This window comes from Elgaria multicarinata, chromosome 5, assembly GCF_023053635.1.
Source record: "Elgaria multicarinata webbii isolate HBS135686 ecotype San Diego chromosome 5, rElgMul1.1.pri, whole genome shotgun sequence".
Taxonomy (NCBI): Eukaryota; Metazoa; Chordata; class Lepidosauria; order Squamata; family Anguidae; genus Elgaria; species Elgaria multicarinata.
The window spans coordinates 35,168,642-35,196,274 of record NC_086175.1 but is presented as its reverse complement, the minus strand read 5'-3'; the positions used below and the strand labels follow the sequence as shown (position 1 = coordinate 35,196,274).

General features: G+C 43.4%; 1 protein-coding gene across 1 annotated transcript in view; it reads right to left on the bottom strand.

The window, feature by feature from the left end:
• Nucleotides 1-27,633, bottom strand: part of ITGBL1 (integrin subunit beta like 1) — a 184,257-nt gene that overhangs the window by 11,086 nt on the left and 145,538 nt on the right. Inside the window, exons 8-10 of the mRNA XM_063126116.1 lie at nt 23,122-23,238; nt 12,266-12,412; nt 2,199-2,312 (exon numbers count right to left, since the gene is read on the bottom strand). Of these exons, the coding sequence (XP_062982186.1) occupies nt 2,199-2,312; nt 12,266-12,412; nt 23,122-23,238 (378 nt within the window). The remainder of the gene's footprint in view (nt 1-2,198; nt 2,313-12,265; nt 12,413-23,121; nt 23,239-27,633) is intronic.

Here is a 27,633-nt window from a genome sequence, read left to right as displayed (position 1 = left end):
CAGGAGCCCTGTACTCCGTTGCATATGGTCACAAGGTGGGGCTGGTGACTCCGATGTCAGTGGGTCTATGAATCCGTGGGTATATGCATAGAATTGTAGGATTTTATGTCTAACCTTGCATAGGATTGTAGGATTTATGTACCCATGGATTCATAGCCCCACTGACATCGGAGTCACCAGCCCCCTGCCCCTGTGACCATATGAAAAGGAGCACAGGGCTCCTGTATCTTTAACAGTTGCATCGAAAAGGGAATTTCAGCAGGTGTCATTTGTATATATGGAGAACCTGGTGAAATCCCCTCTTCATCACAACAGTGAAAGCTGCAGGAACTATACTAGAGTAACCGCATTTAAAAGAGGGAAGGGCTCGTTATCCTTTACAAAAAGCCATGAAATTCAATGAACAAAAAACCTACGGTTTATAAAACAACGTTAAGGCCCTACACTTTTCCACCAAGCACCAAAAAGCGGGGAAATTGGGAGTTAAGGCTCGCCAGCCTTAACGCCACATCCTCCCTAAGGAGGCAGAAAGTACCAGTGAAATTCTCATTCTGCCAAAGCAGATAAACCATGAGGACAGGATGGAGAATAGGATATGCAGAGGTGACTGTGGGGTTGTGGAAAACTGATGACGAACAACTTAGAGCCACCTACTTCTTTTTTTGTTTAGAGCAGCCCTTCCCCAACCTGGTGCCCTCCAAAGGTGTTGGACTGCGACGATCTATCATTGCAAGTCAGTATGTCCCATGGTCAGGAATGCTGGGACAGCAGGATGGGGAATGTAGGGGGGCACCTCCAGGCAAGCCCCCCCCACCTCACCCCGCTTACCTGCTCTGTCGTCGTTGGGCCCGGCCTTGAACAGAACGCCCTGGTGCACCCAGAAGCAAGGCCACACTTGCAGCCTTGCTTCTGGGTGGACCCAGGGGCTCAATTCAAGCCTGGGCCAGGTGACGACGGAGCAGGTAAGAACCCCCACACACACACCTGGCCCCTTACCTGGACCTGCTGCTACCGCTGCACAAAGTGCAGCAGCTCCAGCCAACCCCCCTTCTGCCTGGCCCCTTACCTGGAGCTGCCACTGCACAAACTGTTGCGGTGGCAGCTCCAGGCAAGCCCCCCCCGCACCCCACCACTTACCTTCTCCGTCATGGCCTGACCCATGCTTGAATCGAGCCCCTGAGTCCACCCAGAAGCAAGGCTGCAGGTGCGGACTTGCTTCCGGGTGGACCAGGGCACTCGATTCAAGCCGGGGCTCAACGACAACGGAGCAGGTAAGTGGGATGGGCTGGGGTGGGGGCTTGACTGGAGCCGTTGCTGCAGTTTGCACAGCAGTGGCAGTGGGTCTAGGTAAGGGCCCAGGCAGGAGGGGGTTGCTTACCTGCTCCGTCGTCCCCGGGCCCAGGCTTGAATTGAGGTTCTGGATGGACCAGGGTGCTCAGTTCAAGTTCAGGCCCAGTGACAATGGAACACGTAAGTGGGTTGGGGCTTACCTGGCAGCAGAGCCAGGCAGGAGGGGGTGGGGTTTCTTACCTGCTCCGTCGTCACAGTCCAACACCTTTGGAGGGCACCAGGTTGGGGAAGGGCTGCTCTAAACAAAAAAAGAAGTAGGTGGCTCTAAGTTGTTCGTCATCAGTTTTCCACAACCCCACAGTCACCTCTGCATATCCTATTCTCCATCCTGTCCTCATGGTTTATCTGCTTTGGCAGAATGAGAATTTCACTGGTACTTTCTGCCTCCTTAGGGAGGATGTGGCGTTAAGGCTGGCGAGCCTTAACTCCCAATTTCCCCGCTTTTTGGTGCTTGGTGGAAAAGTGTAGGGCCTTAACGTTGTTTTATAAACCGTAGGTTTTTTGTTCATTGAATAATAATAATAATTAAAGCATTTCCTTTTGGAAGTCCTGTTAAGTGGGGTTTGCTCGTGTTCCGGGCAAATGAAGGCCATATTTGAAAGCCAGGAAGGAGTTCTCCTACCGTTCACTGGAATGATTTGTTCTCAAGCAATCCTTTTTACGTGCTTGGCCTTCCTGCTTGTGAGTCTAAAGCACATATATATGTTGATGGATAGTAGGCTGTTGGGCAGATGGCTGCAGCCTTTTGGGACGGGGCAGGGGGCAGCCAACTGGATAACCTCTTTCAGTTCCAATGATTCTATGCTTCTAAGAGACCACCTAGTGCATGAATGGGGTTTGTACTACACCTGTACAAATGAGGCCATCATGTTTGTCGCAGTCTCTGTCGTCGCATTCACAGAATTCCCCTGTAATATACCATTCCTGGGGCGAACAGATGCACTTTCCACAGTGACAAGAACCTGAAAGTGCAAAGATTATTACTGGCACTTAGAGAACAGTGGAGCTTTTCTGTCAGGCATGGAACATCTTAGGCACACACAATCAGCACCTATTAATAAGCGATTGTCTACAACAAGATCATCAAGATAAAAGCCTACTGAAAAGAAGGGTGTTATAAAGATGCACTTTCACCTGATGTGTTCTCTATAAGGCCCTGCAGTGATTTTCCTCCATTTTGATTTAATCAGGAGTTACTTTGAAGAGAGAGGTTTTCTCTTTGTTCCAGAGCTCTAAAATCAAGGCTACTCTTCCCGGTAGGATTACAGGGTAGGGTGTGTGAGTTTTTTGGCTGTGGTAAGAGGGACAGAAAGGAGATAATCCTCAAAGCTCTGAAGACTTAAGGATTTAATCAGGGATAAAAATGGTTTTAGGTAATAACAATAAGTCACATTGTGCCTTATTGTGGTGCACAGCTGTGCAGAAGTATAGCACCACTCAAATATCCAATTTACTTTACTTTTTGGAAGCAGCCCACTCGTTTGTGTATGTGTATGTGTCATAGTGAAAAGAAGAGTAGAAACGCAGGACCTCAGTCCATGGGGGCCGCCTAACCCCATGCTACACAAAATGGATACAGCCCAGGCAAAGTAATGCACTTCTGCGATGCTTCCTACCCACCACCCTCATGGAAAAGAGTTAACTCTCTCCCACTGGAATCTATGAGACCTGAAAGAGTTTAATTTTGGCTGGATCATGTCCTCGCATGAGTAACTGGCTCTCATTATATAGTGATGCATTGTCTCAGCATTGCTTGTTGGATAAACTCCTGATATTTATTTATTTATTTATTGCATTTATATCCCACCTTTTTTCCTTCAAGGAACCCAAGGCGGTATATATAATCCTCCTCCTCTCCATTCTATCCTCACAACAACAATCCTGTGAGATAGGTTGGGCTGAGAGTTTGTAACTGGCCCAAAGTCACCCAGTGGGTTTCCATGGCCGAGTGGGGACTAGAACCCAGGATCTACTGACTCCCAGTTCAACACTTCAGCCACTACCCCACACTGATATGTATACTTTTGGCCTCTAATTCGGTGAACTATCACCCTTTTGAACATTTTTAATATATCACAAGCTTCAAATGAAATTGTGCTAGGTGATATTCCTTTAAAATGTGTATATTACCTCATTTATTTATTTATTCATTTAAAATATTTCTTGGCCACCTTTCAGGGCAGAAGTCTTGCCAAGGCGGTTTACAACAATAAAACACATAACCATTAAGATATTAAAAGCAATAAAAAGCACAAATGCAATAAGGACAGCCATAAAAACCAAATCAAAGCAACCAGAAAACTAATGATAAAAAACAGCAGCAACAGCAGCAACATTTACTGGATTTCAGGGATGACTCCAGAAAAAAAAATAGTTTGACAAAGTGAATGGGTGGCAAAGTCTATTATTATGGGAACAAAGTTTTTGATATATACATTAAACACATCTGTAAGTGAAAACTGGGGAGTAAATGAGGTGGTGGGAAATATTTGAGCCATCTCTGTTTCCTAGATGATTTTAGTTCATCTGCCAGGAAGATCTTTCCTCATGTCAAGGCAGGGGTTGCCTTTCTGCACAAGGCTTTTATTGTGCACTCATGATTCCTCACTCATAGTAGTTTGCAGGTCCTTTGCATGATAGTGTCATTCTCCAGGGCCTCTCCCAGGCTTTGCAACCATTTTAACATTTTTTTCCCTAATGAGGAAAGTCTGGAATATCTCTAAATGGAACATATACAAAAGCAGAGAAAGAAAAGTCCTGGGGGGAAGGGAAACACGTGTAAAAGAGCCAATCTTAACCCCACAAAGAATCTGGAGGCAGAAGTGTCAGTAAAGGTGTGGGTTAAAAGCTTCAGGTAGAAAAGCCCTGGATCTTTGTGGTCCTCTCTTTCTCTGTGGCCGAGTGGATAGCGTTGGATTTAGACTGGGCCAACCCAGCAGCTTCACTGTCACACGTGGCTATGATCCCTTTGCAGATGATTGTGTATTCAACAACACTGCCTCCATTAGGAACTACAGGTACGTGTTCAGGTGAAGCTGACATGAAGAATTAGTTGTCGAAATACATCCTTTAAAAATAAATCTTGCAGTCAGAAGCCGGAAAGCGCAGCAAGACATTAGGCTGTGGCTGTAGTGGCCAGATGTTTTAAGATGTTATTAAGAACATTTTGTGCAAGAGAGAAAGCTCGCTTAACAGCTTGATCTTAAGTCTTGCGCACCAGCATATAATTACTCAATATGGTATATTGACAATAACTGCACTAACACAGTGTGTGTGTGTGTGTGTGTGTGTGTGTGTGTGTGTGTGTGTGTAAATATATTAGGCTTCATGTCCATTTTACTATGGCCTTGGAGCCTAATCACATCAATGCTGCTGCTTAAAATCAGAGTATGTGGTCTCATTTGTCATGATGTAGCCATGGGTCATTTCCCCCCAAATTTCAAAGAGTGGGTTGCTGTTGAGGACAGCTAAACCACCACTTGAAGTGATGGGAAAGCTTCTTCTTGTTAAAAAGAAATCCCACAGCCTACATCTTTAAACATAAGCCCACCCCTACCTGAAAGTGTTTTAGTTTCACCTCGAAAAGATCGATCCAATCTTAGGGGGGCATTTTACCTCATCCCATCCCAAAGTACCAAAAATTGCTGGGTCAAATAATTTAGCTCATCACTGATGATGATGTATATAGCAGTAGGTAGCAGCAGTTTCAATAAGTACCCTAATTTGCTGCCTGCCTGGGATTTCAAAAGTCAAAGGGTTTGTCAAACCCCTGGCAGGCTGCAATACATGCTTGGTGAGTTGTATTCAGCTTGTGTGTGGGTGTGGGTGTGTGGGTGTGTTGGGTGGGTGTGTTGCAAGTAGTGTAGGTCTGATGAAATCCTACTCAAAGTCAATTGAAGAAGCCTCCAGAACTTCCTTTAAAATAATGTGTTCTGTTATCATGTGCAGAATGACCACTTGATTCCACTCTATCATCTCAGCAAATAAATAGTATGGAATATATGTAGTGAGCTATTATGAATGACTGATCTACAAACAGCAACAACACAGGTCAGATCTGCACCAAGCATCACATGTCAGGAATCCCATGTCAGCAATCTTCTGTCTGGACTGGGAGTCATTACTACTCTTTTGCAAATGGAAACTGAGGCTCAGTGGTGATAACACTAAGTGGCAGCAATCTGATGTACACATAGTTGGAACCTTTGGAGTAAATCTCATTGGACTCTGTGGGACTTAATTGTGAGAAAATATGCATGGCCTGGGCTGCACAACATCACCCCGGGGGCTTTGAAGGGAGGGTGGCACTTTACAACTGCCTTGCCACAGTATCTCACTGGCAAGTCTCCCATTAAGGTATTTCCGTTGGAGTTCTACTGATGAAAATTCTGACCAGCAAAATATTTTGACCTATGCCAATATAAGCGAGATTTCCTAAAACATTTTGGGGCATCATACTTGGGATCAGGAATTTCGAGTTATGAAGAAAATTCTTTCCCAACATAGTTGTTTTTAGCCATCCTCTGTGGCTCGCTTGCTTGAGTTATTTGTGCCTACTTGTTCCATAGTGCAAAGGAAGAAGTGGGTCTCTAGTTAGTGCTAGAAGATAGTAATTCATTTTTTTAATACTACGTTTTGACCCATAGACCTTCTTCTCCAATTTGCTTTGATGTAATTGGCATGACGTATATTTTGTAACAATTGCTGGTAATTGTTCATCCTTCTTTAAAAAAACTTTAAAAAAATTAACAGGGTTGCCATCATCATCTTTCTTGCTCAGATGAACATGACAGGCTTTGCCAAGTCATATCATCTTTTACTAATTCAGAAATTTCTTGAGTATTGAACATGTTTTAAGTCTGACTGCTTTCTGGATGTTGGTGTGGATGTATTTTGGTAGGCCTAGTTTCTGAAGTTTTTTTTTTTTTTTTTTTTGAGAGAGAGAGAGAGAGAGAGAGAGAGAGAGAGAGAGAGAGAGAGAGAGATGTGATGCCAGTGACTGATCTGACTAACGGAATAATTGTAACTTTTTCCTGTTGCCATAGTTCTTTAACTTCAATAGCTAGTGGTGTATATATTTCTCTCTTTTCTGCAACATTTTTGTCATTAGGTATTGCAAGATAACATGTGAATGCACAGCGTGGCTTGGATTGACTTGTTTGAGTGTGCCTGGATCCCCTAGGCTCTGAAAGCATCTTTCTGGAGAGCACCTGCTGATTGCATGATACACAAGGCTAGGTTCTGTGAGTGCGTAGTTGTCCTTGACAGGAGGGGCTTAAGGTGAAGAGATGTGAAGAGGGTGTAATCCTATATTCATTTATTTGGGAGTAAGCTTTATTGAAATCAATGGAACTTGTTTCAGAGGTTTCTTTGGGCAGTTTTCTTTTGGTCCCTGATTGGGATTTCTGTTCTCTGCACACTGAGGCAGTGTAAATTCAGGACATATTTGGATAAAAGGAGGGAAAGATCCTTGTATAGCATTGTTATAATGGCCACCTGTTCTGGCCTTTATTTATTTATTTATTTATTTATTTATTTATTACATTTCTATACCACCCAATAGCCGGAGTTCTCTGGGCGGTTCACAAAAATTAAAAACATTCAAAGTATAAAACAACAGTATAAAACCATAATATAAAATACAATATAAAAGCTCAACCAGATAAAAACAGCAGCAATGCAAAACTACAAATTTAATTTTGTATTGCTACTGACCATGGCCTTGTTTACATGGCTAATGAACCAGAGATATAATGACACATTTTTAGATTAGTTTGTCATTGATAAACCAGAAATTGAAACAAGCTAAGAGGTGTTAGTGAGAAGTGACTGCAACAAGCAATGTTTGAACAGTAATAGTATTTTATATTCTTTCTGAATCCTAGGTTGATAGTTTGTTGTACTAGATTTTTCTGTACTTGTCAACTGCTTCATTTGTTCAGTAGTAGCAGAATGCTGAACTTGTGAGTATGGATATGAGAAAGGTGATGGGGAAAGAGTGTTAAATGTTAGGAAAGGTGAGGCCATGGTCATCCAGTGAAGGATTTGCAGTCAGAAAAGATATTTGAGGGAAGGAGAGACTGTATCACACAGAGTATCACAAAAGCTTCAAAGTATAGGAAAAGCTACAAAAGTAGGAGTGAAGTGAATTTCAGATACATTGAATGTCTCACTTGTTCTTTATTCCAGTGATTTTAACATTAAGATGCTATGTAGAACAGATTTGTCTTAATTGTGTGCTGCGAAATCAGATATGTTACCAAGGCCATGTTCTCGTGGGCACACCCCCTTGGGTCTGGACACACACACCCCAGGTGGTGGGCATGTCCCCTTGGGGGTCGGCCATGTTGACCTCCTTTTTGTTTTCCAAAATATGGTCCCCCTAGCTGAATACACAACACCTAAGTCTAAGAACAGAACTCAGGCCAAGCCAGACAGTGTTGAAGTTCCATTTAGCTTGGAAAAAAGGAGGCTAAGGGGAGACATGATAGAGGCGTACAAAAGTTTGCATGGTGTAGAGGAGAATGTGGATAGAGAAACATTTTTCGCTTTCGCCCATAATACTAGAACCCAGGGTCATCCCATGAAGCTGAATGATGAGAGATTCAGGACAAATAAAAGGAAGCCCTTCTTCACACAGCGCATAGTCAAACTATGGAATTCACTACCACAAGATGTAGTGGGCTACCAATTTGGAAGGCTTTAAAAGGGGGTTGGATAAATTCCTGGAGGAAAAAGCTATCAATGGCTACTAGCCCTGATGGCTATGTGCCACCTCCAGTATCTGAGGCAATAAGCCTATATCCACCAGTTGCTGGAGAACATGGGTGGGAGGGTGCTATTACACCATGTCCTGCTTGTTCATCTCTGGCCGATGGCTGGTTGGCCACTGTGTGAACAGAGTGCTGGACTAGATGGACCTTTGGTCTGAGCCAGCATGGCTCTTCTTATGTTCTTATGTTCATTTCCATTGGATTGGATCCAGACTTAGTTATACTTGATGTAGATCCATTAAAACCAATGGGTTAATTATTTAGCTCCTCTCCAAAAACACCTCCATTAAAAAATGCATGAAGCAGAGCCAAAAGAAACAGCCACTGGGTGAGCTTCTTTTCTTGACTCCTGCCATAGGATCTACTTCATTCTTCTTCCTTGGCAGCAGGATCTCCTTATAGCAGAAGGAAAACTGATAATCCAAGCAACTCCAAGTGCTTAGCGTTGTACTTTGTGCAGCACTGAGGCATGAACACACCCAGGTTCTGCCTCTGGCACCACACCTTTTGAACCTGGTCAGCAAGAGAAGTAGGTTTTGGGTTGACTGGCAGATGCGACAGCTAACAAGTTCTTCTCAAACACATCCTGCTCCCCCAACTCCAGCCCCCAATGCATCTACTCTAAGTATGACTAAATTTGGGTCCAACAATAACTTTCTGTTCCCACTCACTAAAATAACTTGTGAAGATTCTGTACACAAAAGACCAACAAGGCTTCAGCTTTTCTGAGAAAGGTAGCAGGGTTGTTGTTTTTTCCCAAAGCTGGCTTATTTTACCTGAAGATCCAGGTCTTTTTATGTCCCCAAGCCAGCAAAGAAATTAGCCTGATATAATTCCCTTTGGACAAGGCTGCATTAGTTACCTACTAAGCACAACTGCAGCACCAACAATCCCCATAGTGAGAAATAAAAGAAAGAAAATTAAAAGAAGAAAGTGATAATCACTACTCAGATGCTGAACTGCAAAAATCTCACCAAAGATTTAAACGGGGGTGGGGTGAGGAAGGATATAACAAGATGAGAGACATGAAAGGCAAAGCAATAACAACACTTCCTTGAGGGAATGGCCCCGGAATTATTACACTGATTCAAGACTAGGGTGATAGCAAATGTTTGCCTATTGTAAGCAAAACTATTTCCCAACCCCCTGTTAAAGTAGTCAAATAATAATTATTTTTTGAAATTATTTGCAGCCCTTTTTGTTTCCCCTAAAAGCTGCCGCATCAACACCATTTTTGTTCCTACAATGATCCCAGCCAATCAGGGATCACATAGTGAATAGGATGACCCAATTACATTATGTAACCAATTAGATTTAGCTATGTTCCAACACCTCTGGGGACAAACAAAGCTAATTTAGAATGAAGGCAGTGTTTAGAAATGAAAACAACAACAACAACAACATGGAATTCAATAAATTAATCAAGGGACTGGAGCATCTCCCCTATGAGAGAAGGTTACAACGTCTGGTATTGATTAGCTTGGAAAAATGGAGGCTAAAGGTGATAGAGGTGTACAAAATTATACATGGTGTGGAAAATGTGGATAGGCCTCTCCCATAATACTAGAACCCGGGGTCAACCCATGAAACTGATTGGTGGGAGATTCAGGACAGATAAAAGGAAGTACTTCTTCACACAGCACATAGTTAAACTATGGAATTCATTAACACAAGATGTAGTGACAGCCACCAATTTGGATGACTTTAAAAGGGGGTTGGATAAATTCTGGAGGAGAAGGCTATCAATGGCTAGTGGTCCTGATGGCTATGTTCTGATGGCTAAATTCACTAAGATGGCACATTGTTTTAACTGTTTTTACTGCTTTTAAATTATATATTGTTTCAACTTGGTTCATGGTTTAATTTGTTTTAGCTGTGTATATTTTAGGGCTGTGCTCCGCTCCAATTCGGATCGTGAATCCGGAGCAGAGCGACCCGATCCACCTCCACCAAAGGCAGATCCAGATCGGGTCGGGGGAGCTGCGGATCAAGGCAAAGCGGTTCACCTCCATCCAGAGCTCTGAAGGCTGGCAAGCGGGGGCAGGGAGGCTCACCTGGCGCTGGCGCCGCAGTCCGTGTGGCAACAGCAGTGGAGCCAGGTAAGGGGGCAGGGGGGTTTACCTGTGTCCGTCGTGGTTTGGTGCAGGCTTCAACCACGGCCTGCTCTTCTGGTTTGAGGCCTGGCCCTCAGCTGAAGCCAGCGCCGGACTGCGCTGGAGGCAGGTAAGTGGGGGGAGGGGGCTTACCTGGCTCCGCCACCGCCACTGCAGTCCATGCGGCGACAGCGGCAGAACCAGGTAAGGGTCAGGGGGAGGGGGCTTATTCGGCCCCCATTTTGCCCCCCCTTCCCCACTTACCTGCCGCCGCCATCCACCGCAGAGGCAAGTAAGTAGGGAAGAGGGTGCAAAATGTCAATCCACCCTTCCAGATCTCGCTCCGCGGAGCAGAGCAGGGGAGTGGCGGATTGGCCTGAAGCGGAATCGGGGGGTCTGTGCATAGCCCTAGTATATTTATCGTTTTATACTGTATGCTTTTATCTGTATGCCGCCCTAAGATCCTAGTGATATAGGGTGGGATACAAATGTTTTAAATAAATAAATAAATAAATAAATATGTGCTACCTCCAGTATCAGAGGCAGAAAGCCTATATACACCAGTTGCTGGGGAACATGGGTGGGAGGGTGCTGTTGCACTTTGTCCTGTTTGTGGGTCCCTGGTTGACAGCTGGTTGGCCACTTTATGAACAGAGTGCTGGACTAGATGGACCCTTGATCTGATCCAGCATGGCTCTTCTTATGTTCTTAATACTGTACAAAGCAAAACAGATTACCCCTGCAGCCCAGCAATATCCTTGATTTCTCTCAGCTATGCTATATATTATTGTCCAATACCCAGAATTGTTATGCATATAATAGTCACTCTTTCTTTTCTTGTGTCAGGGGTAGCTGCCTCCTCCTGTCATAGGGGCTCTCTGTTCACCGTAGTGAGGATCCAACTTGGTCCATGATGCCAAGCAAGGCTTTGGACTTCTATTTCTCAAAGGGGAAGCCACTGTGCCACATGGGAAATTTCTCTAGAAATTGGCAGGACTTTCAAAAGCAAATGTCATGTTGAGTGTGTGTGTCAGCAGTTTACAGGAAGGGGATGGATGCCAAACCATTCCCTGGACTACTGCAAGCACTTTGTGTTAGCCTAAAGCTGCAGTCCAACACACACTTACCTGGGAGGAAGGCCCACTGAACTCAATGGGGGTTATTTCTTTAGACATGCATAGGATTTCACCATAAATAGCTCTTTGCATCCTGGCCCATGAATGGAAACTGCAGTTTAGGGCATCACTGTACCTTTCCTGTGTGTGTCCGGAGTAGAGAAACACACAATTGCCAGATTCTGCCCATTTGACAAAGGCAGAAGGGTGTTGTTGGTTTTAAATGAAAACAAAACAAAAATCTCACCCTGTTTCATTTTTTTAAAAAAATCTTACATACTTTTTTCTTCAGTGATAGGCATCGCCACTGGACTCACCAATGGGACCGCCTAACCCTAAAATGCAGGCATTTGGTACAAACTCCATTGAAAGCTTAAGGAATAAGAAAGTGGAAACTCATTACAATAGAACAAGGTATAAAACACCTGAAATAAAGGAACTCAGCAAACTCTGATGTGTGTTAATGGAATGGTGGGGGGGGGGGGGGAGAGAGAGAGAGAGAGAGAGAGAGAGAGAGAGAGAGAGAGAGAGAGAGAGAGAGAGAAAATGAACCTTCCTACTCCAGGCAAGTTTTATATTTCCTTCACACAAGTTTAGCAAATGTACACCCGCCTGCTGCTTGTAGCAGGTGGAACATAATGGCAAAATGCAGACCGTAATACACAATGGCCCCATATAGATATATACACCCACAAGTACACCTCCAAATGGAATCACATGGTGCTGGCAAGCAGTGCTTGGAAGCAAAGCTTTTAAATACGGTAAGGAGAACCTCACGAGCAGAGTTCTATGTATTGTAAAGCCATTTTGAAAAGCTGTTTTAACAGCAAGGGGGCTATGAAAGAAAGTGCTACAATTTGTAACCCACGAGTTGTGCTTTTTAATCTCCTGGAACAAGTTCGTTATGCAGTATCACTCAGTTTCCCACACTTACCTTTTTCTGAGCACAATATGCCATCGGCCGATTCACAAAAACTTCTGCTCTCCTCTTCCGTCATGTTGCACTTCCTTGGGTGTTGACATAATTTCCCAAACCATCCACCCTTACAAATGCATCGACCACAGGAACAGATCCCATGACCTAGAATGACAGTCAGCGAGACAAGGAGCTGAGATATTTATTTTCCTGTTCTGTCAGGAACATATAATTCCAATTTACTACAAGGCCATGAGGTCAGTTAGGATGAGGAAAAAGTGGATTGCCCCCAAATCGGTTGCCATTCTACCACCCGCCCTGCCCCCACCCCAGCATGTCCCAGATAGAGATGGGTGAGAATTTCATTTCAGTTTAGTTTTGAACCAAAGATTCGCACAATTCCTCATATTTAGGACAAAAAGAATTTGAGATTTTTATTTTTATTTAAAAAAGGAATGTATGGGAGGAAACTCATACTGACGGTTTTATCCACCCAGGTCAGGGCTTTGAGTTCTTTGCTCTTAAATCTCTGGGTTTGAATCCCTGTATATTCACTCAAGTTGGAGGTGTCAAATCTGGATCATCACCTCTTTTTCTGGCAAGTTCTTCATCTTTAACAGCTATGTGGCAGGCAGGTAAATTATGTCCAAGCTGGGAATAGTTGTATCTATTAAGTTTAGCTGATGCAGATAGGAGAGAATTTCATTTCAGTTCATTTCTGGTAAGAATTTACCACAATTCACAAAGTTCTTCATATTCTGGAGAGAAAGAACTTGAGATTTAAAATTGTGAATGCGGGAGAAAGCAAAACTGACAGAATTCACCCACTCCTATTTGCATGGAGTTATGACTGGCCTGCAGTTCCATAATATGTGTTCATTCATATGGTCACCCTGTAAAGTTGGGTGACCATATGAAAAGGAGGACAGGGCTCCTGTATCTTTAACAGTTGCATAGAAAAGGGAACTTCAGCAGGTGTCAATTCCCTCTTCATCACAACAGTTAAAGGTGCAGGAGCTATACTAGAGTGACCAGATTTAAAAGAGGGCAGGGCACCTGCAGCTTTAACTGTTGTGATGAAGAGGAAATTTCACCAGGTTCCCCATATATACAAATGACACCTGCTGAAATCCCCTTTTCAATACAACTGTTAAGGATACAGGAGCCTGTCCTCCTTTTCATATGGTCACCCTACAAAGCCATCAAGTCCAACCCCCAGCTCAATGCAGGAATTAATAGGTATGTTACTTGGTCACAACAACGACAGGAAAGTGAGCACTCTGAGGTACCTTTAAGGTGATGAGGGATTCCCAGGACTTTGTCTGGACTGCATGTTTAATGAACCAGCCTAATATGCACTTTCTGGACTAATATTCAGTTTGCAACACAGTTATCCTTCCAAATTTTACAAGGCAGTGAGTACTTGGCTAAAAAATGCAAACAAAAATGTGCGTATTAAAGAACTTTGTGTACAAAAAGCTGTATTTTAGGAAATGGTGCTGTGATGTTCAGCTGCCTTAATATGCATTAAGTGCAAAGTTATTGCTTATATTATGCATAAAGTTCCAGGAAGTAAGTAGGCCTCAATTTACTTACAATTGTTACTTACAGGATTGGGAAAGTAGAAAGTAGAAGAAGGGGGAGTGAATGCCTGAGTGCTGATTGGATGGTTGCGGGGGAGTGTTTGGATTGGCTGGCTGTGTGAGAGTGGGAGGAGCTAGAGAAATATAGCTCTCTTTATGTGTATAGTCTGTGCTGACAAGAAGACAGTAGAAGTATATGAGTCTGTAGTAGAAATGTAGATTCTGATAGTAGTAGATGATTATGTAGTAGGAGAAGTGGGTGATTATATGGGAGAAGTGAGAAGAAGGGTATGATTCGTAGTAGTAGTGTGTATGATTATATGAAGACAGTGAGAGGCAGATACCGGATAGGAAGGATTGGTGCAGGTTATATGTTTGAGAATATCGATAGTAGAATTCTATAGTGGAACCTTTTAAGAAAGAACTTACAGAAACCAGTATGCAAAGAAGCCTTGTAACCATACACATTGCAACTGAGGAAACCAATAAGCTTGTTGACATGCAATTACTTATATTAATAAATTCTAATTAATTTCAAACAACTGGTGTGGTCTGTGGAAGAGTGAATGAGGAAGGAACAGTTAATGGTGGCAGTGGAATGGGAAACGGAAGGCTGGGTTGCTGGACTGTGATGCTGTCAGGCCTAAAAGAGTAAAGGCGAGACAGGAGCAAAAGCAGTAGGCCTAAACCCTCACACGCGTCATCAGCACAGGGGGGATTGAAGTAGGTCCTGAGTGCTAGAGGCGTGGATAGTCTTGTCAGGTAACCTGTGGGTGGCACAGGTGATGCCAAGACCTCACAGGAGCGTACAAAGCATGTATGTTAGGGAAAGATGTGAGGAAAAATGCCTATATTAGGGAAAGGTGCTTTAAAAATTCATGTTAGGGAATGTTGTGTATCAAAATAAATGTATTTTTTTAACTTTAAAAAAATTGCAGAATAATGTGGAAGTTGGACTTAATGATTTGAATGCATGCAAAACTGGCACTGACCAGATATAGACTGATTTGTACATCCCTAGGTGAGATATGGAACCCTTTGGGACCACTCTGGTTCACCCACCCAGCATGTGGGGTCCAGGGGAAGTGACTCAGGAAGGCCTCCTTCAACACCTTAAGAGATGTGGCAGATGGGTGTGGAAGCAGTAATCACACTAACTGAATTAATATTGCTACACCACCACCAAAGAAACATAAACATGAAAACAAAAAATGTATCAAAAGCAGAATTTCGTAATCAATCACTTCTTATCATTCCTCATAAAGTGTAAGAAATTAACTCAAAGTTTAAGAGCTGAAAGGGGAAAATCTGCCCTGTCAATAAAACAACCTTATTGTGAGTTGTAAACAAACATTTTCCCCCCCAAATTAGACCAAGAAGTTTCCCCCAAAAGAACAGAATCAAAAACTTTGTTTGAGCTGTAAAGGAAACGGGACAGTAAAACAAATATTGAAAAAAGTCCTCCACTGACCTGCTGCCACATGGGCATAGTCTTGAATCATAAGGAATTTTATTAAAGTCTCCTTCTAAGAGAGCGGTTAACATCTGTTGCATCCTGAATCTGATTAGGACACTTCTGAGGGTAGAGTTGGAAGTAAGCTTCAGAGAGCTCTCACTTTCAAATCTGAATTTAAACCTTACGTATCAGGGAGCTGTCTTGTTACATGCAATAGCACAGAGGTCAGAGTGAATGGAAACACTGGACTTGTTCAGACAACACACTAAGCCATGGTTAGCCCGCTAACCCTTTTGCAGCAAGTGGTTAGTGAGAGTGTTTAAACTGTGGTTACCTAGCCACCATGGTTAGGAATGGTTCACACGACACACTAAATCACATTTCACATGACACTCTAAGCCATTGAGCTCATCATGGTTTACCATGTTGTCTGAACAGGGCCAGATATCAGTATGAGGAAACTTGCTCAGTAGGGTGAATGATCAATTCTCCACTTAAGTTTTGGAGTCCTACATCCAAAGACCATAGTCTTAGTCTTCCTATAGTTGGTAGGACAATATTTTTTTTAGAATACTTAACCAATGCTGGTACTGAGGTCATCCGAGGTCATGCTCCTGGTGGATCCAAATAGACCTATTGTGCGACTGGAGTCCACCGGGGAAAGAGCCTTCAGTGTGGTGGGCCCCCTCCTATGGAATTCCCTGCCTCATATTCCTTCCGGCACCTCCTGAAAACATCGTTGTTCCAGGAAGCCTTCCCTTAACGATCAGCCACGGTTTATTTTGCACTTTGTTTCTTTTAAAATGTACTTCTAATGTGTTTTTATTCTACTTTATTTTGTCCACCGCTCTGAAATTTTGAACAGGGAGCAGTATATAAATATTGTAAATAAATAAATAATCTATGTCAGCCAATCTAGGTATGGGATATCAGAATCATATCATCAGTACAGAAGAGGAAGGACACCTTCCTTTTGAAGAATTTCACAGGAAAAAAGAAACACTTCTCAGATTTAAAGCAATGTCATTAACAAACAGATTGATTTTTTTATTCATTAATTCATTATCTTCAATTTATGACTAGGTAAGGTTCATCCTAATTTAAAGGTAGGGATAGTTACAGGGGGGTTCCTGCATGAATAGTAGATTCTGACACAGAATGAGAATTGTTGTAGATCCTACAATAAAATAGTGGCTCAATATAACACACGTTTAATCTCACTATTTCAAGGGGTAGGTGCAAATGCCTGTTGCACACAGCACTGCTTAGTACTGTAAACACTGTCGTGCATCAAGGAAGAGTTCTCGCTGAGTGAAGTGTGAATCACTCTTTCAGTCCTTCTTTAATTACCAGGAGTTGTGTGTGGGGGGAGGCTTTGTTAATCTTCATTTTCCTCTGTCTAAATGTCTTTGAAATGTACTTATCTGTGTACACAATTGTCTTAAGAACAACTTGTGAATTCAAGACACGTTACAATTTCCAGGCCATTTATTGATTGTTCCCCATTTTGGATTGCAATTGCTATACAAAGTTAAGCATGCAATAAAAAATGACCTGCTGTGTAGTTTATGGTGGGCAAAGTGGTTCTCCTTCTGCACTTGCCTCCACAAAAATTAATGTATATAAACGGGACCCTGTAGGTAAAACCATTGGTAGTGTTCGCTACATGTTGACCTACATGACTGATTTACAATCAGGTGCAGGCTCCTATGTACAATGGATCTGAGTAGACTATCATAATAATAAATAATATGTTTTCGATTATCAAAAAACCAGATATACATTTCCATGTGCCAATACTAAACAAATAGGATAGACTGCACACAATATCCATACTTAGCCAACAAAACCGAAGTGTTTGGTACCATACTGAGGGATTAAATGAGGAAGCCTTTTTGATAGTCTTATGATGCTATTAAAATTATTAATCATGGTAGACGTTGGTTCCACCATAATTGTGTAAAAAAAAAAAAAGCCCAATTAACCAGAAGATATCCATAAAGAACCTAGTTTAATACCACAAGATGGTACCAACCGCCTCATGCAAAACGTGTGAAACATATTGCCTCAAATTCTGAACACTTTTGAGTATTATGTATTTTGTGGTTGTTTTTACACAATTACAGTGAAATCTACTAATTACTCATGCCCCCCTTGGCTAATAACATTTCTAGGATTATAGGCTTTTTTTTTTTTTAAAGGCTCCCTTATTTAATCCCTCAAGATAGTACCAAGCACTCCTTCTGGCCCATAGAGAGGAAGTTCCTAGCGCACAAAGCTGTAAGAAACTGGTACCATCTTACAGTCTATAGCATTAGAAAGTACTCTTTATTGACGAAGGTTCGTGCAAACACCCTCATTGCTTAGAATTCTTACCACGGTTCTCAAACTTCTCACCCTCTCTCCACTACCATGTTAAAATCCCATGTGGAGCCAACAAAATCCTATTTAACCCTATTATTATTATTATTATTATTATTATTATTAATTTATTTATTTATATAGCACCATCAATGTACATGGTGCTGTACAGAGTAAAACAGTAAATAGCAAGACCCTGCCGCATAGGCTTACATTCTAATAAAATCATAATAAAACAATAAGGAGGGGAAGAGAATGCACCAAACAGGCACAGGGTAGGGTAAAACTAACAGTATAAAGTCAGAGCAAAATCAAGTTTTAAAAGCTTTAGATCTGGAGAATGGGATTCAAATTCCACCTCTCTCATGGATTTATTGGTTGGCCCTGCCCAGGCATATCTCTCTCTATCTCTCTCTGCCTCAGTTCCCCAACTGTAGAATCGGAATAATAGCTCCCCTCACAGAGCAGTTGTGAGGATAACAAGTGTTGAACACTAACAGCTCCATCAGAGAAGCGTTTTATTGCACGCTCGTTACTGGGCACTCACGAATTTTTACGGGTCCCTCTCATGACATCGTCTGCCTCCCATGCGCCCCCACCCCTTCTAGCCTTCTTCGCACCACAAACAAACAGCCCAGTAAGTTCAACTTATTTTTAAAGGTGGAAGCTGCTGCTATCTCCTGCTGTATGCAAGAGAAGCAGCGGGATCAAAACGGCCCACTGAATGGGCCACATGCACATTGTTTACTTCCTCTTTCAAAAGAGGAAGTAATGAGGGACAAACGTACAAGCAGAGAAACGATGGTAAACAATCGTGATTTCCCCCTATGTGATGTCTCCCTGAAAGTGCAATTCAAAGCATAGTATTTAATTGGTCTATATTATTTCCCTTATCAAAGCAAATGTTGGACATTTTCATTCCTAGATTTGGATTTGGACGTTGCATGGATTTCCTTTTAAAACAGATCACATTTGAAATGGGTGGAATATTTAAACCATTTTCGACATACCAAGGAGATGGAGGATCTGTGAAGTCTGCAATCCTAAGCACATTTACTTGGAAATAAAGCTCCATTGCAATCAATGACATTATTTTAAGTGAATGTGCTTAGGATGAGATCAGAAAGGAACAATGTATTTAGGGCTTCCATTCTTTTCACTTCTCAGAGCAAGAGGCTAAATAGCTGGGCGACAGGTTTTGCTGAGAACGCTCATTCCTTTCTTGAGATGATGGACAGCTGCATTTTCAAGTCACTATAACCATGCAAGATCACGGCTGCTTACTCCCTCATCGATCACATACTTTCCCTTATATTTACCTGGGACTAAAGTGGAAAAGCAAGCTATTAATCAATCTCTGCTAGTCGGAGAAGACAGCTTACAAATAATTCTTATTCAGATCACCTCTATTGCCATTCACTTTTTCCTCTCTCATTTCAGTAGGCATTTAATCTTGGGACAAAATTTCTACCTTTCTCCAAGATCTCTCCACTTGAAATGTATTCAGCAGTCCAAGAGCAGTTAGGCAAGAGAAAGAGGCTGAAGTCAGTTCCTAGTTCCCACTCCCTTATTGAATGAGAAGTGGCAGGGCCAGCCCCCTAAAACCAGACGTTTATATGCCCCTGCACCTTAAAATAAGCTGTGGGCTATGCTATATCATTCTTCCGTAGGCATGCACAGTACATTTCATTAGGGTGTGCACCCAGGAATACATACATATTTTTAAAGACAAACATTTATTGAATACTCAGTCATAAAGGACATTATTTCTATTCATTTATTTATTAAACACTGTAGATACTGATGCCCTACTCTGTGTTCAGCTTGCCTGATCATGGGAGGTCTGTTGGAGGTGGAAGGTGGGAATGAGATGCTCCTCAAACCCCATCATTGGTGAGGCTTTATGGTGACACTGGCCATTTCATTCCTGCTGCCGGGAGCAATGATGCTATCTTAGAGACAGCAGTTCTTCGATGCGACAGTGGAGTAGCCGGAGGGCAGCTGGAAGGCTGCTCCTGCTGTGTCTGGATCCCTACTCAATGCCTTCCTCAATTCAGCACTTATTGTTTGAGACATTAGGGTGTGCCCGGGCACACCTGGCACACCCCTTGCACACACCTATGCATTGATCTCCATGCAGAAGAATATTCTGGGCAGCAGATGTTTGCAGCAGATTTTGTGTGTGTGTAAAGGTGCAATCCTATGAATGTTTAGATCAAAAAAGTCCAACAATTCCCAGTATCCCTCCATCCAGCCATGCCAGCTATAGTTTGCTGGGAACTGTAGGACATTATTCCTTCTAAGTATGCATAGGACTGTGCCCTGAATGTGTTTGTACAGCCAAAGAGTAAAGGACTTTACAAGGGAATAACTGGGGTGTGCATCAGGTTCAGTGGACTCCAGAACTGAATCAGGTTGATTCAGAGAGATTTGGGAGATGTCGGAACCAAAGCGGGTCTCCTCCGAGGCAGACTGAATTCTGAAGATCTGGAATTCAGAGATACACCAACAGTATGCTTTCAAACACTGATACTTTTCTCCCCAGCTGCTCCATATAAGGAAAATAGGATGGTGGGGAGGAAGAAGAGGGGGGGGCGGTGTAGCTCTGTGACTGAACGGTTTTACCCTGGCTCTCTAATCCCAGTGCTGTTTAACTGTTTGACAACATCCCGTTTTTACTGACTAGATTGTTAGGTGAGGTGAGCCTTGATGAGACAGGTTCTGTCATTGCTTCTTGAGGATTGCGCTGGGAATTTCAGCATAACGAGCATGTTCTGAGACCTCATCACAAGGCATCTTTACTTCCATTCCACAACTTCTAAGGTTCAGGGAGGAAGTGGCAGGCATAACTCCTACAATTATGTGTAGTCAAAAAGAGTGCGCATGTGGCAGAGTAGGTTGAGAAGCGTGTCCTCTACAAATGAGATGAGATGGATCTCCCTTTAGCTTGCTTGATTTCATTTTAATCTCCCTTTCTGCTGATGCATGTGTTTTCCATCTCCTTGCAATTACAACAACACAAGGGTTCCAGAAGGCATTGGATAATAGGAACAACTCCACATACTTCCAGATATTAGGGGGCAATAGAGAATGCCTTGCTCAGCCCTCTTGTCATCTGATCAGTTCCTTTTTCCTGTTCCCTCTCTTTCCTCTTCCTCCTCTTGCTTCCGCAGCAAGAACCATGTGGTCTCTCCAGAGAGAGAGCAAGTAACGATATCTCATGCCTTCGCTTACTTACACTCATACACCCATCTTTAGTGAGTGCTTGTAGTTAAACTGTTGGATAGCCTTCCCTAGCGATGTGCATAAAAGCACTAATAAAGTAAGTTGGTTTGAACTTCTTTTAAGTCTGCGTTTATTGCCTCCAGTACTATGTATTGTGTTGCCATGTTTTTCCTAGATAAAGCAACTTTGCTGCAAGTCACATCAGACTTTTCAACAGAAATTATCTAGTTGATGCTGTGGTGGTTACTCGAGAGACTAGGGGACTGTCTAAATAACTTCTAAGGCCCATGGTGGCTGCAAATCAGCACTGCATTGGTTATACAATGCAGCCACTGATTCGCAGCCACTGTGGAGTTTTCCCCAAAGCAGCACATTGGAAAAGTGAGGGACTTACCCCAACTTTTCCTGAAGAAGTGAGGTCAGCACAGCCCTTATGCCAAGTGACCTCACTCCAGGGTCGATCTGGGGGCATTCCTGGGTGGATCTTGGGCAGATGGCAATCGGTGATTGGCTGCCAGAAGCTGGGAAGACCGGGGGGGTGACCTTCAGTACCCCGATGACTGCCAGGAAACTTCGCACTTCCTCCTGGCGTGGGGATTTCCCAACCCCCTTGTGCAGCAGCAATACTGTGGGGTTTCAGGGGGAAGGAGTAGCGAAGCCGTGCCGTGAATACAGCCCCTAGGGAGCTCTCTTACACTTTGCGTTGCTTTGATGTTTTGGAACTGGCAACAACCATTTATATACAGAGTGCCTCTTTAAAAGAAAAGTCTAAGCATTGATTCTTTTGAGGGATCACCTCAACTCAGTCCTGGAATATTTACCATTGGCCCAACAACCTATTTTCAGCACCAATGTTCAGCTCTGAAAACTAAGAAGTCATTCTAAGGAGCAAAGTGCCTCTGACCATATGTAGTGTGTATTTCCAGATCTCTGAAAAACAACAGTCCACCCTTATATATCTGGGATTGTTAGAAATGGATAGATATGTTACTTTTTCAATATTTCAATGCTTGGCATAAAGAAGGATAAGATAATTAATAGCTGATTAGAAATGCTATAAGTGTATATAATTAATGGCTGATACATTATTAAAGGTCAGCTCAAAGCAACATTATATGCAGCAGTTGTAAGAACTTTTTTCAGTTGAAGTAAAAAGAACAACACGGAACTTGTGGTTGGACTTGTGGTGAGAAGAGATGATAAATAGAACAAAACTGAAACACACATCTGTTGTTTCTAAACTCATGACCTTGTGGTTACATGATGGGAGGGGGAGATTATTAAGAGTGATTAAGAAGGTGTGCCCAGAGGAATCAAAACCAAATATGGACACAAGTAAATACAAATGGGTGGACTATCAAATGAGAGGGGCATAGAGGTAAACAGGGGAGGAGTCAGCAGGCATACCGGGATAGGCTGTAACCCCTTGAGTCTCTGACCAATGGAGTGATAGGGGAGGGACCACTTCAGCCGGGCTAAAGGATAAAATAGTTTTGCTCTAGCTGGTAAGTGTGCCTACCTGCCTAGACACCCAAACTTGCAAGTTTGCTCAGTAAAAACAGAGTGCTAACTTTCACCATTTGTCCTTGAATTTTCATTTCAAATCGTGTTTCTAACAGGATCAAGACCTCTAAAGCTGTGAACCCAAGCTCCCCTTGGACTAAGGCCCTGACATCTCTTCCAGTTGAATTACTTCAGCAATGTGGGGGGGGGGGGACAGGAAGTGGAAGTCTTTCCTGTTGCCACTCTTCTCTGTAATGGCCAAAGTGGAACTTACAGAGCTTCCCCATGGCGAGATGCATAAATATCTGATGTACGCCAAGTCGCACATCTCAGGACAGGAGATTTTCATTTTTAGTTTTGGAAGAATTTCCACTTTAGATCTTATGGAGAAGTGTGAAGAGCAGGGCAGATGTGATGTGCTTATGCCCTCCACCCCCCCACCCCCGCCGCCTGCACTGCTACTTCAGACATCTGAAGCTGTCTCAAGATTTTCACTGGTATGCACGTGGCTGCCAACCAATTCAGACGATAGATCCTCCCTATTCCCCCCGCCCTGCAATGGTTTGCGGAATAAAAAAACAACAGCTCATTTGTTCTCCACCATTCCCTTTCTATAACATGTATGTTTATGGGCTGATGGAGAGCAAGTTTCTAGGAGGTTGTTCATTTCACATAAAGAATCTTTCCTGATAAATGGAATCCATGATTGATGCTTGACAACGTGCTTTAATTTAGGAATAACTTACCACTACAGACGGTGCCATCTATGTCTTCACACTGCCGATCATCACATTCGCAGATTTTGCCATAGATCTTGGACTCTCCTGGAGGGAAGCAAGTGCACTGGCCACATTCACATTTTCCTGTAAGAATATTCACCCATTGGTCAGAGGTGCAACACAGTCAAATAACGATGAACAGTTTAAGGATTGAGCTAGGAAAGAAACATAAACATCAGCCCCAAACGTAAATGCAACAGTTTTAAAGGGAGAAATACTAGGGGCAGTATCCAAACGCGTCATTCTGTTAGCGCCAATTACATTGCGCTAGCGGAAACTAATTTCCAAACTATGTGCAAGAGGGGAATCCAACAGGAGCTTCGATTGCGCAAGTGCAATCACACAAGTGGTTATGCACTGCGCTTGTGTTAACATTGAGCATTATGCTTGCACTACCCATTGTGCAACCAGTTACACTTCAGCATCCCATTGCGCAACTGTTTGCGCAATGGGAAGATTTGGTGGGGCTCTGCTAGAGCTATGTGAGTTTGCAGAGTGGCACTGTTGGCTACTGCCCCTAGAAAGATAGGGCTCCTTCATGTCCCCAACGCCGTTAGTAGAATGGGTAGTTTGGCCCTTGGGAACACAGGAAGCTGCATTTTACCAGGGCAAATTCTTCATCCATCTAGCCCAGTGTTGTCTACTCTGGCTGGCAGTTGCTTTCTAGGACCTCAGGGGTCTTTCCCATCACCTGATCCTAACTCGAGGCCAAGGACTGAACCTGGGACATTCTACATGCAACGTAGGTGCTCTACCACTGAGAGAGGGCAAATGCTGGGCTAGGCAGCCATTTCCCAGAGCTTCTTTCCACACTGCTGCAGTGATTTTTGGAACCTGGTGGGGGGTTGAGGTCTCAGTGCACACCAATATTTCTTCGTATGGTTCTTGCCAAGATCCATCCTCATCTACCCCCAGTCCCATCCTAGTGCAACAGATGCAATTCAGATTGCATTGCCTTCAGGAGGCTGTCTATATGTTTTTAAAGCCCCACAGTGGCTGCAGGGTGCTGCTTTATCGGTTATATGCCAATTTGCAAGCCACTGTGGGGCTTTCCCAGAAAGCTGCACATTTAAAAAGTCAGGGACTTACCCAGACTTTTAATGCTGGAGCGAGGTCACCACTGCTCTTCTGGTGTAAGGTGACCTCTGATTGGTTGCCAGAAGCCAGACAGGAGGCGGGCCAGGCGAACTGAATGGCTGTCAGAAAGCCTGTGCTGCCTCCTGCCATCAGGATTACTCGCAGCCACCCCACAGCAGCAAAAGCACTGGGGTTTTCCCCAAGCCCTGGCAATGCAGTGCTGTGAAGGCATCCCCAGGGTCAGAGAGAAAGCTTTCCAGGAAGAGGTGCCAGAGTGCTTCAGCCAGCCAGCCCTTACTAAGTGTCAATTCTCACACATTTTATAAACTACATTCACTTCTAAGACCTGTATTCTATCTCCAAGTGTGAAAATAAAACGTTCTGTCATCACTGTGTGAACAGAGTGCTGGACTAATGGACCCTCGGTCTGATCCAGCATGGCACGTCTTACATTCTTACGTTCTTATGACAGGGCAGCAAATCCAGATTTCTTTTGACGATTCCATTTTTTTAAAGGGGTAATCAAAAGCTGATAAGTAACAGGTCTGCATATATATACACACTATCAAGTCACTCCTGGTGTCTTCCCGTTCACAAAGAGAACCCGAAATCAGCATTAGTTAGTGGCAGTTTTGCACACTACTTTCAACAAGCCTTAGGAGCGTATCTTGCAATCATAACTAGAGTTGGACTTGCATTATCAACAAAGTATACTGACTAAAAGAAAAAAGTATTATTATTATTATTATTATTATTACTACTACTACTACTACTACATTTATATCACACGTTTTTTCTTCCAAGGAACCCAAGGTAGTGTACATAATCCTCCTCCTCTCCATCTCACAACAACCTTGTGAGGTGGGCTGGGCTGAGAGTCTGTGACTGGCCCAAAGTCACCCAGTGAGCTTCCATGGCCATGTGGGGACTAGAACCCAGATCTCCCAACTCTCAGCCCAACACTTTAGCCACTACACCACACTGGCTCTCAATTTACAGCTCAGTGAATACAAAGAAATATTGAACCCAACCCATTCAATCTTTTGTTTGTTTTGTTTTCAGCCAAAATAGAAAGTATGTTCTAATATCTCCTTCACCATTTTAATCTCTAGCCCACCCCCCAATAGCAGCCAAACTGCTTGATATATAGACTGAAAAGCTTAGTCACACAGCACAGGACTAAATTTCAGGTCACTACCTAAAAGAGCTTGGCCTATTGGGCCAAAGAAACCCAAGACCAGAAGAAACAGGGGGCACATTTTCAGGACCCAGAGTGAGATAATTTCAGCAGCTGTACTATTTTATCAAATATATCTGCTGTGGAAATGACAGCAGGCCCGCTTGTGCTGCCTGCGTCTTCTGGCTTCGTATTGTGATAACCACACTTCCGACGCAAACTTGATAATTTGAGTAATCAGAGGCTCACACAAAGCTGAAAAGGGATCAACACTTCACCAACGCATTCTTCCCTTTTCTGGAATAATAGTTTTGCCATAGCAACCCTATTACTGCGGTGTGGGGGAAGTGAACACAGGAAACATCCTAAATTCACTTTAAAAGTGCAAGGCGACATGTAGAAACGATGACATATTTCAGGGTGGTGATTGTCTCTGCTTTCAGCAAGCCAAACCAGTCCAGGTTAGCAATGGGCAAATGCCTTGCAGTTCAATTTGGCATCAGCACAACATTTACAAGCTTTCCTTGAGTATTCTTTAAAAAAAAAGCTAATCTATTTTCCAAGTGAGTGTGCATGCATAGTGTGCCATGCACATGGGCCTTTATTGTACTGCTCCCTGGAAATACTGGATTGGATCCAACCCTCACACAAGTGAAAGCCCACTCACCCAATGGGACTTCCATGTCTTCTTTCCCCCTGCACCCCCCATGCGTACCCCATATCTTCTCTGGAGGGTAACCCAATCCTACAGAGCAAATTTGGGGGCACTCAGGGGGCTGCAGTGGATAAGGGGAAATACAATTCGTCAGTGGTTCCTTCCCGCTGGAGTAATGACACCGTTGAATAAAACCCAATAGTTCCCAACATCAGCTATGGCGGAGAGCCTCTTGGAAATTCCATTGCCACGGCCAAGCGAAAACACTTGGAAACAAGAGAGGGCCTTCAGATCTAGAGGGGGGAACAGCAACCACATAAAACCTTTGTGTGGAACAACTGAACAGAGCCACTGACAAAAGGTTTGCCAGTTGGGTGGTTTGGTCACAGCAACTTAACAGTAATCGATGAGAATTTAAGGGGAAATTCGAGGTTTAATATTAAAGCAGGTTTGTGCCAGTTTCCATACGGCAGCTGCTGAACACTGACCATGCGTGCTGAATATCACATTTTATCTGTCAAGCTAGAGAAGAAATTCTGGGGAAATAGTGTTCAGTTTTGAACAAGAGGGTCCTGCAACAAAATGTTGCAGAGTTCATAGGTCCAGTGGGTCAGCCATGCCCTCCTTCATTCCATTCCTCCTCACACCTATCCCCCCAACACAACACACACTATCAGTCAGTATGCAAACTCAGTACTAACTGCACTGTTCTTTTTTGGGGGGGGTCTCCCCCATTTCTGCCCCTTGTGATATTTTCTCCTAAAGCTTTTTTGTTCTTCTGCAAGCCTTGCAGATCCCTCAAGCCCGTTGACACCTCCGTTTTGAACAGACCCTCTTTTGATTCCATGAGCAACAGCACCCATAACCCAAACATCAGAGAAAAACAGCTGAGCAATATGAGCCTGACAGATGCAAACTCGCATTTGTCCAACAAACTCTAAATGTCAAGCGACATCTCTTTTAGAGATGATGCTTGAAACAAATCAGTGACATTCGTGGTATGCAGCATCAAGAGGCTTACCTTTCCGGAGCCTCTGACCACTCCTACAGCGGAGGCTGGTGAAGTGGTTTGCTCAGAGATGTCAGCAACTGCCACTGCAGGGAAACCAAAGGAGCAGGAGAACCCCCATCTTTGTCAGGGGCTGGGACCATAAATCCCACACACGCACAATAGATTTGGCAAAGCAGAGATGTCAGGGACACGCCATGGAGTTTCCGCAGGTAACAAAAAGGATGTGGTGGTGGGCAAAAAGGAAACGCTCCATGGGATAAAGGGACAGATTCCACATGCTCCTAAGGATGAACAATGGATTCAGTGCAGGACATTTCCCTCTCCTGACCATTTCTTTTTTAAAAGTATGAAAATGCTTGTTGGATGGCAATGGCAGCCACTTAGGCTGCAACCCTGAACAAACCTACCCAGGAACAAGTCTTATGGAACTCAGTGAGACTTCATTCTAAGTAGGACTTGAAATGAAATGATGCCAGCCCTGGTAATGGTGAAGAGAAAAGTGGGGGAACCCTCTCCCTTCCATATTTGTCGGTACGAGCTTAAATGCAACAGTTCCTC